General features: G+C 47.4%; 2 protein-coding genes across 2 annotated transcripts in view; one reads left to right on the top strand and one right to left on the bottom strand.

Moving 5' to 3' along the window:
* Positions 1-4,794, top strand: part of DDX17 (DEAD-box helicase 17) — a 28,528-nt gene extending 23,734 nt beyond the window's left edge. The window contains exons 12-13 of the mRNA XM_074941567.1: positions 558-797; positions 1,555-4,794. Coding sequence (XP_074797668.1) covers positions 558-797; positions 1,555-2,057 — 743 coding nt within the window. The 3' untranslated portion in view covers positions 2,058-4,794. The remainder of the gene's footprint in view (positions 1-557; positions 798-1,554) is intronic.
* Positions 4,795-4,903: 109 nt separating this feature from the next.
* On the bottom strand, positions 4,904-15,786 carry KDELR3 (KDEL endoplasmic reticulum protein retention receptor 3). The gene is made up of 5 exons (XM_074941569.1): positions 15,204-15,786; positions 12,496-12,596; positions 11,107-11,265; positions 10,099-10,351; positions 4,904-5,731 (listed from the first exon to the last, which is right to left on the bottom strand). The coding sequence occupies exons 1-5, from the start codon at positions 15,292-15,294 to the stop codon at positions 5,691-5,693; spliced, it is 645 nt and encodes a 214-aa protein (XP_074797670.1). The 5' UTR covers positions 15,295-15,786; the 3' UTR covers positions 4,904-5,690.
* Between the last annotated feature and the right edge of the window lie 252 nt (positions 15,787-16,038).

Raw genomic sequence — 16,038 nt, 5'->3', positions numbered from 1 at the left:
CTCATAGTGAAGTAAAAGCCTTTCATTTTTAATTTTCATGTGCTTGATTGGAAGGTAAGTGATCTTATTGCAGTTAGTCTTTAATAGGCTTCTCCCAACAGAGTAAAAGCCTCCCTGTCGCAGATCTCTCCCTCTTCCACCCTAGCTTGCTGTGTCCACAACAAAGGTGGCATTTTTATTTGTTCCAGATCATGTTTCTTTGAAGGAGAGGGGACTAAAGTCAGTAAAAAATTCAGATGGTATTGTGTAAAGAACCTCTCACGTGGCACAAAGATGTACAAGGGAAGGGTGAATTTGAATGGAGAGAACTGCTTTAAGACTTGCCATCAGTTTTCAGGTCATTGGCCTTTGATCCATGCATGGCTCAAATTTAAACCTTCTACTCTTTTGGGATGAGTCTCTTGTTTTTATTCCATTCCGTTACTAACTTGTTTTTTTCTCTTATTACTGTCACCTGCATTCGTGCTCCCCACCTTTCGTTGGCACGTCCTTCTCTTCCTCTCCCCTTTCCTCCACCTACCCCCTCACTGTGCTTCGCTACCTGGGCACCTCACAAGATGTGGAAGACGTTAAGTTCGTGATAAACTACGACTATCCAAACAGCTCTGAGGATTATGTGCACCGAATCGGCCGCACTGCCCGTAGCACCAACAAGGGCACTGCCTACACATTCTTCACACCGGGGAACCTGAAACAGGCCAGGGAGCTGATCAAAGTGTTGGAGGAAGCCAACCAGGCCATCAATCCGAAACTGATGCAGCTCGTGGACCACAGAGGAGGAGGTGGTGGTGGTGGAGGTAAAGGCAAATGGGAAGGGGTTAGAAAGATGGAATAGGTGCTCCATCTTGAAGGAGGATAGGTGTAAAGAGGCAGAGCAAAACACCTTCATAATTAAACCATCTCAACATCAGACTGCTGCTGTCTGGCTTATTATATGTAGACTTACAGTAATAAATATTTGATATAAAATCTATTAATTTGGGGCATACATACCCAACTTAGGGTCCTTCTAGCTAACTGAAGGAGGCCGTTCAGTGTTTTAATCATAGCCATAGGATTTCTTTCCTCAGCAACAGTGTCCTGCAGAGAACGGCCTCTGTGAATTGGTAAAATAGTTTTATTTCTTTAGCCATGTCCTGCTTCCCACCTAATTGAACCACAGTTAGTAGTCTGATACATTCCCCTTCTTACAGGGTGGAGTACTGCCTCCCAGCCCACGAGGAAACAAATGAAATTTGACCAAGTCAGTTTTAAGTCAGTGCTATATTTCTGCCAGTGTGTTTCTGTTCTGCTCTCTCTCATATCTCATTGGGGTAGATCAGGATTTGAATTTAGTATCCACAGTTGGGATAAAAAGAAGGCAAAGCTGTGCAGGAATATTTGCAACCCAGTCACTTGAAAATGTTGTTACTTACGGCCTCTGGCCCTGTTGTCATGGGACTGTTGACTTTAGTGGTGAGGGAGTAATTAAAACCATTGCGAGAATTCAGTGCTTTATAGACCTTTCTTATTTGAGTTATCCACAGTACTGAACCCCACTGTATTCACTACCAGGAGGTCGTTCTCGTTACCGTACTGCTGCCAGTTCAGCCAACAATCCTAACCTGATGTACCAGGATGAGTGTGAACGGAGGCTCCGGGGAGTAAAAGATGGCCGGAGAGACCGTGACCGTGGCGACAGTTTTGCCAATGGAGCCAACAAAACCTATGGCAGTGCTTATGGAAGTCCGAATTCCACCTTTGGGGCGCAGCAGAGCCAATATGGCTATGCCCAAGGGAGCTATGGAGCAGCTGCCTATGGCACAAGTGGTTATGGCACTGCAGAATACAATGCTACTGGCTATGCTGCCACTAGCACTGCCACCGCTGGGAGAACCGCTCAAACCGCCACCCAGCCACAGTATGCAGGGATAGCTCGCTCAGGCCAGCAGCCGCAGCCTCTCATGTCACAACAGTTTCCTCAGCCTCCGGCCACTAACATGATAGGCTATATGGGACAGACTGCCACATACCAGTATCCACCCCCCCCTCCACCCCCTCCTCCTTCACGCAAATGAGACCACTTGGCTGCTGGTGACCAGTCTAGACTTCTTGCATTTAAAGGAAACTTTTCTTTCTTTCTTTTCTTTCTTTTTTCCCCCACTTTGTTGTCTTTCTCAAGCAGGTTAGGTTTAGCATTCACCATCCCAATTCCTCCTTCCCACCAAAAATGGCCCCCCAGTCCACAGTTACTTATCTTGTGGGTTTTTAACTATATATATATATATATATATATATATCTCTATACACACACAGAGAGAAACACACACAATTGACTGGAAATTTTGGGGGCGGGGGGGTTGTCTTGCATGTTGAGGAAATGGAACGACTTTTTATTTTCTCTTAAAAGAAAATAGGTATAAAGCAGATAAGTCCCAGCCCAGTCTTTTTGGTGTCTGAGGTTTGTGTGTGAAAACTTACTGCAGACCCGGGGAGGCCTCTGTACTATAACATGCTAACTTAATTTCAGGAGGTATTGGGAGGTGGGGAATTCTGGGGAGTCAAGGCACGCTTCCTTTAACATAATAAATCCAAGGGAGCAGTGTTCATTTGTTTTCTAGATTTAAGATTTTTTTTTTTAAATAACTGAATATTGATGCTTGTACTCTGGCATAAGTAAACTTCTAAGGAAAACTCTTGCTTGTTTGGCTCAGTTTGGAGGCATTCTGAGTGTTGCCCCACAGATAGTGTAAAACTGTTGTGGTTGGCATTTTTGTAGCTCCTGATTGCAGCAGCTTCCTTCTGAAGTAAGTTCTATGATCTGTGGTAAGGAGAAGGGGAATAAAGCCCCAGTGTCAGAGACCAGAAACCTGTTTTCATTTGGTGTCTCAAACCCCAGATCTAATCACTGTAAGAACTTCTGTTAAAATATAACATCTATTTGAAATATTTACTATTGAAGTACTTTCCCAATGATTGTTAAAATGCAGGAATGGATGGAATCTGCAGATGGATGGAAGCTGGTTACTGACTTCTTAAATCAGCTTCTGCCCTCAAATTCCCATTGCTGGGGTCACCAAGATAACTATTCAGTAGAAGGCACAGAAACACTGACCAGAATTAAGATTATGTTCAGTACTGTTTGTGTATATTCTTAGTGAGCAAAGCACCTGGTCATGGGGAGTGTTCAGAATGCCGCTGTGCTGAGTGAAATGTAGCAAAGTTTTCCCTCTTAAAACTTACTGGGATTTGGTGGGGTGGGGGGAGGCGCAACTGGAAACACCTCTTCATGAGGTGAGGAGAGAGCTGGTTAGTGTCCTGATTCTGAAGCTGCTTTTCCTTCATACCCTGGACTGCCTAGTGCTTTCCCTGGCATTTCCCCAGCCCCGGCAGTCCCTTTTGAGCTCAGCCCTTGCAGGTAGGTAGCATTCTAGGAAATGTTAGAAAAAAGTGGAAATTTAGTAAACATTTTAATTCAATCTTGTTTGTTCTACAGGCTAAGGTAGGTGTGGGGGTGTTCCCCTTTAAATAGTGAAGTGTGTCTACTTTGTGATTACCATGAGGAGACGGTTCTGGGGCAGTAGATCATAGTGAGAGTTGGCTGCTCTTGTATTCGGATAACTTGGCAGGAAATCAGAGCCATATACCGATGTTGCAAGGCATAATCCTTGCGTTACAAGAGTTTGTTGTGATTTTATTTTCTATTGCGGGAGTCTGTAGTAGTCACAAACAAGGCATCTCAACCCTTCTGAAAGGCAGCCCAAACCTTCTGTAGGAGAGCAGAACATATGATAGCTGCGGGAGAGAGGGCTTGCTTAAAAAAAGCTTTTTTTTTAAGACATCTTCCCCTTAGGACATAGTATGAGGGGTGGGATGAATATATGGTTTGTGTGCAGCATACAGGTAGGTTATCAGCACAATGTCAGGGGGACAGCTAACTCCCTTAACATCCCCATCTTTCTTACGTTAAGGCTATTTTAAAAAATTAACTAGTACTTTGGCAAGAAATGTTTGTGCTTGTGTGTTTAAATGATGGCCACAAATGAACTCTTACTGTCCCAGCACTGACTGATCTGTTGTCTTTTATCTCCCCCACAAGCAAGCGTGGAGCTATTCTTCATTTGTGAGTTTCTGTGGGCGTGGAAGGGCATGGGGTGGGACACACTGCCTAGCTGGCTTTAAGAAGGGTCTCTGGAAAGCCAAAACTGCCTTGTGGTGTGCTGTAGCTTTCACTTCTTCCTTCAGGGACTTGGGTAGATGTAAAACAGCTATCCTGAGGTCTTGCAATTCTTTATTGTAACTTTGTCAGCTGCAGTCCAGTCTCTCTCATGCCCGACTTGAATGTTAACTTGATTGTTGAATGCACAGTAGCATGTGCCTGCCCCCTGTCTCACCTGGTGCTTGCTGTTCTGTTCCATATACCAGCTAAAGAGCCCTTGTTGATACAGTGTTAACATCTATTAATGTTTGCATTGTTCTCAATCTGTAAGTGTTTGTGGGAGTGTCAAATGAGTCTGGCATCTCCTCCCTTCCCACTTCCTGAAACAACAGTACTGTGTGGATTTCTCTCAACAACTGAAGGGTTAGTGGCTTTTGTGGGGGATCAGTGCTCTGTTTCACACCTTTGCTGGTCTCTGGACACATTCCTGTTGTATTAACGAAGACTTGAATTGAGAGATTCATAAATTTGTGATGTTCAGACAGGATGCTAAGAGCTATGTTACTATTCTTAGTTTGTAAATTGTCCTTTTGATACCATCTTGTTTTCTTTTGTAGGTATAAATAAAAACACTGTCAATAAAATATGAGCACTTATTTTTGTTTCTAGACCGTAAATGGTTTTACCCCCATTCGCCACTTACTACCCCTCTTTTATATAACAAAAAATAATCCAGGAAATAGTCATGTCTGTCAGCAACCAAATATATTTTAATAAAAATGCTCGCTATCTGTAGAACATCAGGGACTGTGATCGAAAGGGGTTGATTAGAGCAGGATGTTTGAATATTTACAATATTGAAAGATCTTCACATGTAATCCTTGCCGTTTTAATGGAAGGATGTTCCCTTAAAAATATTACAGGGCCTGGAGAGACTGGGATATGGGCACTTGCACCTCTTGATTGCCAGTTCATAGTGGCTTAAGTGTCAATAATCACATGGCTGCAAGAACACTGCAAACAAATCGCAGTAATTGCAAGTGGTCTGTCTGCCCCTGGTTTCCCAGTATGAAATCGACTGGTGGTTTTTTGGTGTTTTGGGTACCTGTTTGCTAAGACTGAGCAACTGTTTTACAGCTGGCAGTCTTGGAAAGACTGAAAAATAGCTCTGGAAAACAAATTTTCACTCCTTGAGGTGATCCCTTAAAGGGTCAGGTTTGAGGCAGATTTTGGAAGTGGCTGGGGGGAGGAAAAGAGAGGAGAGAGAGAATAAAGCTTGCACTTCTGGATCTACGATGAGGATAGAGGACTTCAGTCGCTAGCCAGAACCATTCACCAGTACAAAATTCACTTAAGCAAAAACACTAGCAGACATTTTAAGGAAAAGCCCTAAGCAGATCAAGAGCTTATCAGCCATCCAAGCCTCACTATATTACTGGCGCTGAGTTGAGATTCTTAGCTGAGCCATTTTTGTCGATGGTGGGGCAGAAGAAGAAAGCTGTGACCTTGGAACTGCATCTGCAGGAACTTCTTGTGTTGTGTGGTGCTGTTTTCAGACTGGCATTGGGAGACTTAGCTTCTTTCCCTTCAGGACTGTGCAAGGAGAGGAAGAAAGCATAGTGAATGAAATTTGAGGAAATTCACCGTTTCCCAGTAAAATCCCTGTGCCTGCTCTCTAAAGCATAACATTGTCATCTACAAGGTTAACAGCTCACAACTAATTAGAATGGGTGTCACCAAGGATTATTGGTGGCAGAGGTGTGCCAAGGAGAGAGTTACTTTTAAGCCTCACAGGACTAGTGCAGGTAGAGCATCCTTATCACCTTGTTCCTTATTCACTAGGACAGCTGTAGAGCGTGCTTATCTTCAAGAGCCAAATGCCTTGTCCTGAGTCTAGTGCCAAATGCTAACACCACCAGAGGATATAACCTTTATTGCCAAGTTCTTGGATGTTACCCTCCCTCAGGTCTCGAAGAATTGTGCAGGCTTAGTGGGATTAATGTATGCAAAACTGAGGAGCTTTGGGAAGAGGAGGGAGTCATTCATATTCAGTTCTTGGTTGAAAACAGCTGCTGCAACATGGGCAGGGGGCCCTAGAAATGGAGGAATGCTCTTGATGAAAATGAGTCATTCTAAATTAACCTTATCTCCTTCTTTCATAGTCATCTGGGTCGTGTGAGTTCACTCTCTTTGCTTACAAAATCCTTAATTTCTCTCAATTAGTGTAAAACCATGTAATACGTGGTCAGGGGTCACACTTTGGACCACTGAGTGGTGCTCCTGGGACTGTAGCCTGAACTCTACCAAAAAGTGTGTCTGCTAAGAACACAAGGACCAAGTATTTCACAACTTGTGTCTAAATGTGCTGCATGAGTTTGGGTTTGCCATCTCTTGAGTTGGACAGTGAAACTGGATTATTGTGGCTGGCTGTCCTCCACTCGAGGTACAAGTGTGGTGATAGCATATATTAAAGGGAGAGCTAGTGCTGACACTTGGTTAAGGTTGCCTAACACTTTCCTTTGTAAAGACCCTGTTTTCAGAAGTTTCCAAAACTAATTCAAGCTGGAGGTTCCCATGCCTTAGGCTGACTTTTGGGAATGTTTCAGTGAAAACACTTCAGATATTTCTGAAAAGATTTGGAGAAAGTGCATTGTTTTGCCCATGTTTAATTTAAAACAAATTCTTGCAGCTATTTAATTGAGAATCTCTACTGTCTCCATGTTTTGGTGCAGGGACTTGAAAATTGGCAAAAGCATTGGTTGCCTTTGTATAAGGGATGTGCTTTTTGCTGTTTCCATGAAAATCCACCCACATTTGACTGAGTTTGAGTGTCTGTCTGAAAATCTGTTTGCATATGCTCTGTAGAGACTTGGTAAGAGTTTTACAGTTAAACTCTCTGAAGATTCAGTCTACTGGGCATTCCTCAGGAGCTGAGCAGGGCCTTCACTGCAATTAAAAGTTGTGGGGAGGTGTTTCTGCACTGAGATATGGGAGACTCTCTCTTAGGGCAAGTCTACACTTAAAACGCTGTCACAGTGCAGCTGTGTTGCTGTAGTGCTTCAGTGAAGATGTACGCCAAGGTAGTTAATCCACCTCCATGAGAGGCAGTAGCTATGTCGACAGGAAAAGCCCTCCTGTCGACATAGTGCTGTGTACGCCATGGGTTAGGTTCATATAACTGCGTTGCTCAAAGAGGTGGATTTTTCACAGCTCTGAGCGATAGTTATATCCATAAAAAGAAAAGGAGGACTTGTGGCACCTTAGAGACTAACCAATTTATTTGAGCATGAGCTTTCGTGAGCTACAGCTCACTTCATCGGATGCATCCGATGAAGTGAGCTGTAGCTCACGAAAGCTCATGCTCAAATAAATTGGTTAGTCTCTAAGGTGCCACAAGTCCTCCTTTTCTTTTTGCGAATACTGACTAACACGGCTGTTACTCTGAAACCAGTTATAGCCATGACAGTTTATAGTGTAGACCTGGCCTTATGCGTTTGTATTTCCTCTGCTGATACCTGAACAGTGTGGAGAAGAAGAAACAGCCTTATTGAAACAGAGGATGGAGGAATCAAGGCAGGGGGGCAGAGACTGCAGTAGGGAACAGAAAGGCTGTAATGGAACGGGCAGAAGGAGGGGATGGTGAAAAAGGGGCCTGAAACCACTGAATATACTCTTCCAAAGCCTGGAATGGAACCCACCGTTGGAGAGTCTCAACATTCCTCTGCTGTTTAACAAATATCAGTGAAACTCACTGGCACCGTGTCTCATCCCCCTCTAGTGGCTTGACCTCATAAAACGAGGAAGAATTTGCTGTGGATTTAAAGGTCTCTCCCTTGCTGATGACACAGGTCAGCATGGTTCCATATAAATTCTCCACCCCCACCCCCCCAAAAAAAAACCTAGGAAACTACACCTTGAGGTTGCAAAGTCAAGCACTCAAAAGTTAAGAAATACCTGAATTAGTTCTCTATACAACTTTAATTTGCCCACCTTGTGCACATGATCACATACAGGTATTCTTTTTCTACAGGGCCCCTGCCTCAGTACACAGGATGGACCTACTCTGGGAAGGAACCAGGGTTGTGAGGGAGGCTGTGGGCTTGCAGGACCCCTGCCTCATTTGTTGCAGTACTTGGAAGGTACAGGATTAATCAGGCAAGAAATGAGCAAGAGAAAGGATGGTCTTCTGGTTTAGGCAGTTAAGTGACACCTGGATAGTTGGATTCTATCCCTGCCTCTGCCAGAGTTCCTATATGATGTCAGGCAGGCCACTTAAACTGCATTTCAGGTGGCCACTGCTTGTTTCTCATCAGCCCAGCTTGAGACTTTTGGTTCTGCTTTGCAAAAGTATTCATCATTCACAACCCCACTGAAGCCAGTGCTAGCTCTGCTCTGAACATAACGTGCTATAAAAATGCAGAGTCCTTTGAAAAGTCAGGCCAGAAGCACCTCCGTGTAGGAACCCAACATTAGTGGACATGTAACAATTTTGGCCTTAATCTTTCTGTGCCTCATTTTCCCCATGTTTGAAATGGAGATACTTGCCCCCCTCATAGGGGAGTTGAAAATAATGTTTGTGAAGCACTTAAATATTGCAGCAATGAACACCATAGAAAAGTCCATGAGGACATTAATTGCATATGCAGAGCAGGATTTGGACAAAGTACAGCAGTGGTCACCAACCAGTTGATCGTGATCGACTGGTCGATTCTGGAGCCTCTGATGGTCACTAAAAGTCCAGTGTGGGTAAGGCAGGCTCCCTGCCTGCCCTGGCCCCATGCTGCTCCCAGAAATCACCACCCTCACAGCTCCAATTGGCCAGGAATGGGGAACTGCAGCCAGTGGGCGCTGCAGGGGCGGTGCTTGTGGGCAGGAGCAGCGCACAGAGCCATGGGCCCCCTCCCCAGTGGCCACAGGGGCATGCTGGCTGCTTCTGGGAGCAGTGTGGGGCCGGGGCAGGCAGGGAGTTGGCCTTAGCCCTACTGCGCCATCGACTGGGAGCTGCTGGAGGTAAGTGCTGCCCAGCGGAAGCCTGTGCCCCAAACCCCCTCCTGCGCCTCAATTCCCTGCCCCACCCCTGAGCCCCCTCCCAGAGCCCACACTCCACACCCCTTCCTGCACCCCAACACTCTGCCCCAGGCTGGAGCTCCCTCCTGTACCCAAACTCCTTCCCAAAGCTTGCACCCCTCACCCCCTCCTATACCCCAACCCCCTGCCCCGGGCTCTGCCTGGAGCCCCCTCCCACATTCCAAACCCCTTGGCCCCATCCCAAAGCCTGCACCCTAACCCCTCTCCCCAGCCCAGTGAAAGTGACTGAGGGTGGTGGACAGCGAGTGATAGAGGAAGAGGGGAATGGAGTGGGCGGGGCAGGGGTTATTTGGGAAAGCGGTAGGGCCACAGGGAAGGGGAAGGGTAGATCCTGGGTTGCACTTAAATTCAAAAAGTTTTGTGCATGAAAAGGTTGGCGACCACTGATGTACTGTAAGTAGGGCCTGGAGCCACATACTATATGAGGAGGAGCAAACAAAATAGTGAATAGTTGCTCTTTCAATGAGCACTATCCCTCCTTTTGCACTGACTCAGAGAGAGGTCCTACACTGGCCGGGGGGGGGGAGCATGTGCTCATGTAATTAAAGACTGTTGCAATGAATTTGCACAAGGGGGTTGAATTAGGTTGCACAAGCAAACTTCATTCTGGCATTTCTGATTTTTTTGGGGTGCTTGACTTTGCAACCATAATATTTTAAATATTGTTTTGTATGTAACTGTAGCCTTTGAAAGATTGAAAGTCTGAAGAGGGGTGAAAACAAATGCAATCTGCTACAATACCTCTTGTTTAAGGGTAGTTATGAAGATGGTCAAATGCCTAGCTTCCATCCCCACTCTAGCCTGCTTATGGAGCTGAGTTGAATATACCCCTTTTCTTCCTGCTTTCACCCTCAGTCCAGCTCCCTACCTACCTTTAGTGACGTAGAGATAGAAGAAATCACAGTAGAAGATGGTCTGTACCACCCCAGAAACCACGGCAATCTGGTCATAGAAATTCTCTGTGTGGTAGCGCCAGATCCAGTTGGCAAGGTAGAGTGCACGATAGAGACCCAGGAAGAAGAGGTAGTGGGTGGTGATGGTCTCTGCCTCCCCTGTCTTACTGATCATGAAGAGCTGAGGAAGGATGGCCACTGATTCCAGGTAGATGGAGAAAGTCCAGAGGATCTGTGGGAAGAAGGAAACAATTCAGAGGAGAATCTTATGGGCCAATTAATTTCAATAGCCCTCAAAGGCTTCAATCTGGAATCAGAGCCTCATCAGCACAATCAGGGGTTGTGCTGATGCATGGTACAAACTGTCTCTTCCCCAAAGAGCTTTCAACCTATTTTAAGACCAGAAGTAACAAGTAAGCAAAGCAAATAATAGGGGGAAAGGGAGGATGAGGGGAACAGTGCTACTCTGTTTGCGTAGGCCGACAATGCCCAATTTGATGGGTCTGAATCATTTAGATCTTGAGGTGGGAGAAGGAGAGTGTTTAAATACATAATTCAGCTGTTCCTACTGGCCCTTTACCTAATCAAATGTGCCCTGTTGAATGCAGGTGCCAGTCTCAATTCATTTCTTTGTGAAGGGGGAGGCTCAATCCTGAAAACCACTATACTCGTTGGTTTTGTTGGTTTCCTCGTTAGTAGTAATAGCTGAAAGACCGAAAATTGGATTGAGTCATGGAGAATGAACCTATAGGTGTAGCACCTCCAGGTCAGGACTGAGCCATGAGTGAGATGAGGCTGCAGAAACTTGAACAGCTGTTTGTCTTGTCTGTCTAAGAGTCTGTCTCCAAAGACTGCCAGTCTGGCCCCTTTCTTCACAAAATTTACTTCCATGCTCCGTTGATCATGCTAAATCCCAACTACTTTTCACTAAGTGGTTATCACCTTCTTTTTCCCCCTCCTGTCTCTTCCATTTTTATACTTCCTTACCTCTAAGGGGGTAAAGCTGTGGTTCTCCAGAAATGACAAGCCTGTGACAGGGACCAAGAGGAATTCCAGACGGAAGGAGTCATGTTCTCTGTCAAATGTTTTCTGGAACTTCACATAGATCATATACACTGTGATGTAGGCACACACCAAGAAAATGACCTGCAGAGGAGGAAAGTTCTTTTGAAAGACATTTGTCTTACATCCTATTGTCTTCTCCAGTTAAAAGGGACTGACTTGCTTGTTTGCCTAATTCAAGTCCTTCTTTTAACTTGCTGGTGGTAGGGAAGTTACTGCTCTGGACTGCCCTCTGGAAGACCCAGGATTGATTCCCATCTCTGCTGCTCTCCCCCCTGGGGATGCTGCATGGCTAGGCCACGTGACCCTAGGAGTTATTGCTCCTGTACTGCCAGGTCTTTTCTCTTGCTACTTTAGGCTTGACAGGAGGTGTTGGCCTGGTGCTCCAAGGTATTAATACTCCTACTGTGCAGGACACCCAGGTTTGAATCCCGGTCTCCTGATTCTGGATTTGGTAGGCACTAGTGGGGCAGTGGAATCCGCTTGTTGGAGCTGCTGTGGTGAGTGGGCTGTTGTCGTTTGTCTCTGGTCATTGGAGGAATAGTCAATCTAAAGGACAGTTTTATCCCTCCCCTGCCAAAGGGACATTTACTGTAATTTTGGGGGTCTTGTAGGAAGCTCCCTCCAAAATTTAAAATCCCGATTTGGTGAATGTCTATCACAGAGGTGCGCAAACTGCGGGCCACATCCGGCCCGTGGGACCGTCCTGCCCGGCCCCTGAGTTCCCAGCCGGGGAGGCTAGCCCTTGGCCCCTCCCCCGCTCTTCCCTCTCCCCTGCGCGGGCAACACGGCGGCATGGCTGGCTGTGACCGGGCAGCGTGGCTGCTAGTCCTGACGCTATGAGTGGCATGGTAAAGGTGCGGGGAGCAGGGGAGTTGGATACAGGTCGGGACTCCCAGGGGGCAGTCAGAGGACAGGGAACAGGGGCGGATGGATAGGGGATGGGGCCCCAAAGGGGAGGTTAGGGGCAGGGGGTCCTGGGAGGGGGCGGTTAGGGGACAGGGAGCAGGGGGGGTTGGATAGGGGGTGGGGTTCCAGGGGGGGTGGTCAGGGGACAAGGAGCAGGAGGGCATTGGATGGGTTGTGGGTCCTGAGGGGGGGGAAGTCAGGGGGTGGGAAGTAGGGGGGGGGCCTGGCTGTTTGGGGAGGCACAGCCTTTCCTACCTGGCCCTCCATACAGTTTTGCAACCCCAATGTGGCCCTCAGGCCAAAACGTTTGTCCACCTCTGGTCTATCACCTCCCCCAAGTAACTACAATGAGGAACCTATGGGGTTTCTTGCAGTGGGGCTCCTGCAGCATCTCCCTGCCGTTACCTTCATCACGGTGTTATAGACTGAGATGAAGGTGGTGAACAGGTCAAGATAGCGGGTCGTGAAGACAAGGGTGAAAAGGATCTGGCTCTTCCCGGAGATACCTACACATCAGGGGAAGCAATGGGAGATAAGACAGGTAAGAGAGGAAAGGTTTGAAGACACGGCTGTTGAAAACTCCCCACGCACATGTCCCCTTATCTTGTATCAAGGTATCTTCTCTGCTAAGTAACAGTTCAGGACAAAAAATCCTTCAGCCTTGTTATCTGGTTCTGTTGGTGTGTTTGTAGGACAATAGCTGTTATACAAAGTGGGTGGTCAGCCACTCCTTCCAGTGAGAGGGATCCCCACCTGCTGCCCCTGTGATACCTGGGAAAGCAGCTACACATGCAGTCAAATTAGTTCACTGAACTAAAATGCAAAATTGATTTGGACAGTAAATAGCTATTGCTATTAATATCCTACCAGATCCATGTCTTCCCTCTCTGCCTAACTAGCATGCTGGAGCTCATGGTTGGCTGGGCCATTCATGGCTCAGTGACTGGCCATTTTGCCCTGACCTATATCTTTCCTGAACTAGGGGAGTGTTCAGAGCATGATTAACCACCTTGTGCTAGATCAAAGCAGTGCAGGGGCAGAGTTACATGGAATAAATAGGGAGAAGAGATGGTGGGAGGATTTTGTTGCAATAGAGCCAATGTGTTTAAAACCGTTTATCTTAGGCTGTGTTAAGTGAGCTTGGCATGGGCAAAACGAGCCAGATTGACAGAACAGGTCTTGTGTGGGCAGTGGCAGTGCAGGATTCCCCTGACACCACCTCACAGGCTTGCCTTGCAGGGCACAGCTCTGGGGTGAGAGGATGGTCCTTTTTCATGCCCCATTCAATCCTGGTTCTTCTGAGCATGCCCTTCTCTCCCCCTCCATCTTGTTCACACTGGTGATATTTTGTGCAATGTCTGCCTTGGTAGCAAACTGGCTGAGAGATTGGGTCCCAGCCCCACAGATGGTAATAGCTTTCAGTCACCAGTGAACTTGGGGCAAAGTTGAGGTACACTGATGAAAAGGCTGGGGTAGGGAGGGAAACTGGCATTATTTCCACCTATGATGTCCCTGCTGTGAAGGATAATGAAAAAAAGACTCCAGGCGACGGGGCTCTCAGTTCAGCCTCTTTCCCTATTAGCTCCCATAGCCTAGCACTTGGAGAAGGGGAAAGGACCCTACAGCTGAGTTCTGTTCCCAACTCGGTCACTGACTCACTTGGTGACCTTGGCCAAATGACTTCATCCCTTTCTGCCTGGGTTTCCTCATTTGTAAAATGAAGATAACCCTCCTTCTTTCCCACAGGAAGTTACTGCTCTGGACTGCCCTCTGGAAGACCCAGGATTGATTCCCATCTCTGCTGCTCTCCCCCCTGGGGATGCTGCATGGCTAGGCCACGTGACCCTAGGAGTTATTGCTCCTGTACTGCCAGGTCTTTTCTCTTGCTACTTTAGGCTTGACAGGAGGTGTTGGCCTGGTGCTCCAAGGTATTAATACTCCTGGACACCCAGGTTTGAATCCCAGTCTCCTGATTCTGGATTTGGTAGGCACTAGTGGCGCAGTGGAATCCGCTTGTTGGAACTGCTGTGGTGAGTGGGCTGTTGTCGTTTGTCTCTGGTCATTGGAGGAATAGTCAATCTAAAGGACAGTTTTATCCCTCCCCTGCCAAAGGGACGTTTACTGTAATTTTGGGGGTCTTGTAGGAAGCTCCCTCCAAAATTTAAAATCCCGATTTGGTGAATGTCTATCACAGAGGTGCGCAAACTGCGGGCCACATCCAGCCCGTGGGACCGTCCTGCCCGGCCCCTGAGCTCCCAGCCGGGGGAGGCTAGCCCTCGGCCCCTCCCCCGCTCTTCCCTCTCCCCTGCGCGGGCAACACGGCGGCATGGCTGGCTGTGGCCGGGCAGCGTGGCTGCCAGTCCTGACGCTATGAGTGGCATGGTAAAGGTGCGGGGAGCAGGGGAGTTGGATACAGGTCAGGACTCCCAGGGGGCAGGGGGTTGAGGCTAAAGGAAGGTTTGTAAAGTGTTTTGAGATGCTGAGAAGGTGCAAAGTATTATTACAGCTCCTCTGCATCATCTGGCCAGCAGATGCGGCCTAAGGGGGAGGGACAGCCATTTATGTCCTGTAATGTTACACACCTTTAGCAGGGATGCCTCATAGCCTCTTTTTGTTTCTTTCGCCTGGAAAGGTTTTTACAGCTGCACACTTGCTAATCCCTCCCTGCCGTTCTCCACCCCCAGGAACAGCTCCCATGTTATCGCCACCCCAAGATAAGCACCTGTGCTAAAAGCTGATGCTTTTTGCCACGTCCCAACACCCTCCTCCCAATCACATCCCTGTCCCGCCCTCTGATGGAAATAATGTTGAGCCAGGATGGCTTTGTTGGCCCCTTTGTGTGTGTGTGGAAGGGTCCTAGCAGGGCGGCCCACCAAAAAAGTGGGGGACCCACAAGTGGGGAAGGAGGAGGATGGGGAAGAGGTAGTGAGATGGCAGAGTGGGTGCGATGGAGAGAGGGAGATTTAATGCTCCCTAGAAACCCAGTTAGGGAGGGCACAGAGTGTCACTAACTTGCAAGCCATTGATTTTCCCCACTCACTGCCCCTGCCTCATCTCAACACGGTCTCTCACTCTCACACACACACACACAAATTGTCAGGGAGAAAACTCACCAGCACAGGACTTGGATCTCCAGATCTTGACCAGCAATATGATCATAGCCAGCAAATGGGAGACATCTCCCAGGATCCGGAATATATTCATTGCTCCAAGAACTTCCCTGCGGCAAATGAATCAGTGCAGTTTTGAAGAGGAGGGAAGGCTTGGGGAGTTCTCTTGGTTTCTCCCAAGAGATTCTCTCTGTTACCTGGTAAAACTCTGCAGTGAATCTTTTCCCTTTCCTGTCCCAGATCAGTTAAACTCTCTCTCCCAATTAAACTTTCTTTCTCTGTGAGTATGGAGTCCCCTGTTCCTGTCTCCTGGTAGATGAGTAAACTCTCTTTCCTAGTATAAAAACTTTCTCCCGTGATATTCTTACCTCCAGAATAAACTGGTCCCCTCACTCCTCCTCCTGGTATATTTAATCTCTGTTCTATCAGACACAATTTCTACCTACTCTGTGATCTGCCTACGGCCCTCTTCCTCCCCTGTGTGCCAGTGCAAAGTAGGGGATTGTCCCCCAGAATGTCCCTCCCAGTCTGAGCTTGCTTAGCTGTCCCAGTGCAGGCTGGGTGACGTGGCTGCTGCCTGCATGGGAAGGGCGGAGGAGGAGGGAGAAACTCAGCCGAGTTTCTTTCTTTCTTTTTCCCCACTTGGTCTTCTCAAGTTACAGCCCCAAGTGCCCTTAAAGGGGAAAAGGCACATGGAAATGATCAGCCCTTGTCAGAGGCATGGAGCCTTTAGCGATGGAAGAGATCCAGTAGGTCACATCATGTTCCTGCCCTGGTCTGAGCAGGGCAGGTTGTTTCCTGCAGTATAGTCCCTGAGGCTTTGTTCAGTCCCGTTTTA

This window comes from Natator depressus, chromosome 1 (assembly GCF_965152275.1).
Source record: "Natator depressus isolate rNatDep1 chromosome 1, rNatDep2.hap1, whole genome shotgun sequence".
NCBI lineage: Eukaryota > Metazoa > Chordata > Testudines > Cheloniidae > Natator > Natator depressus.
This window is presented reverse-complemented; position numbering and strand designations above follow the sequence as displayed.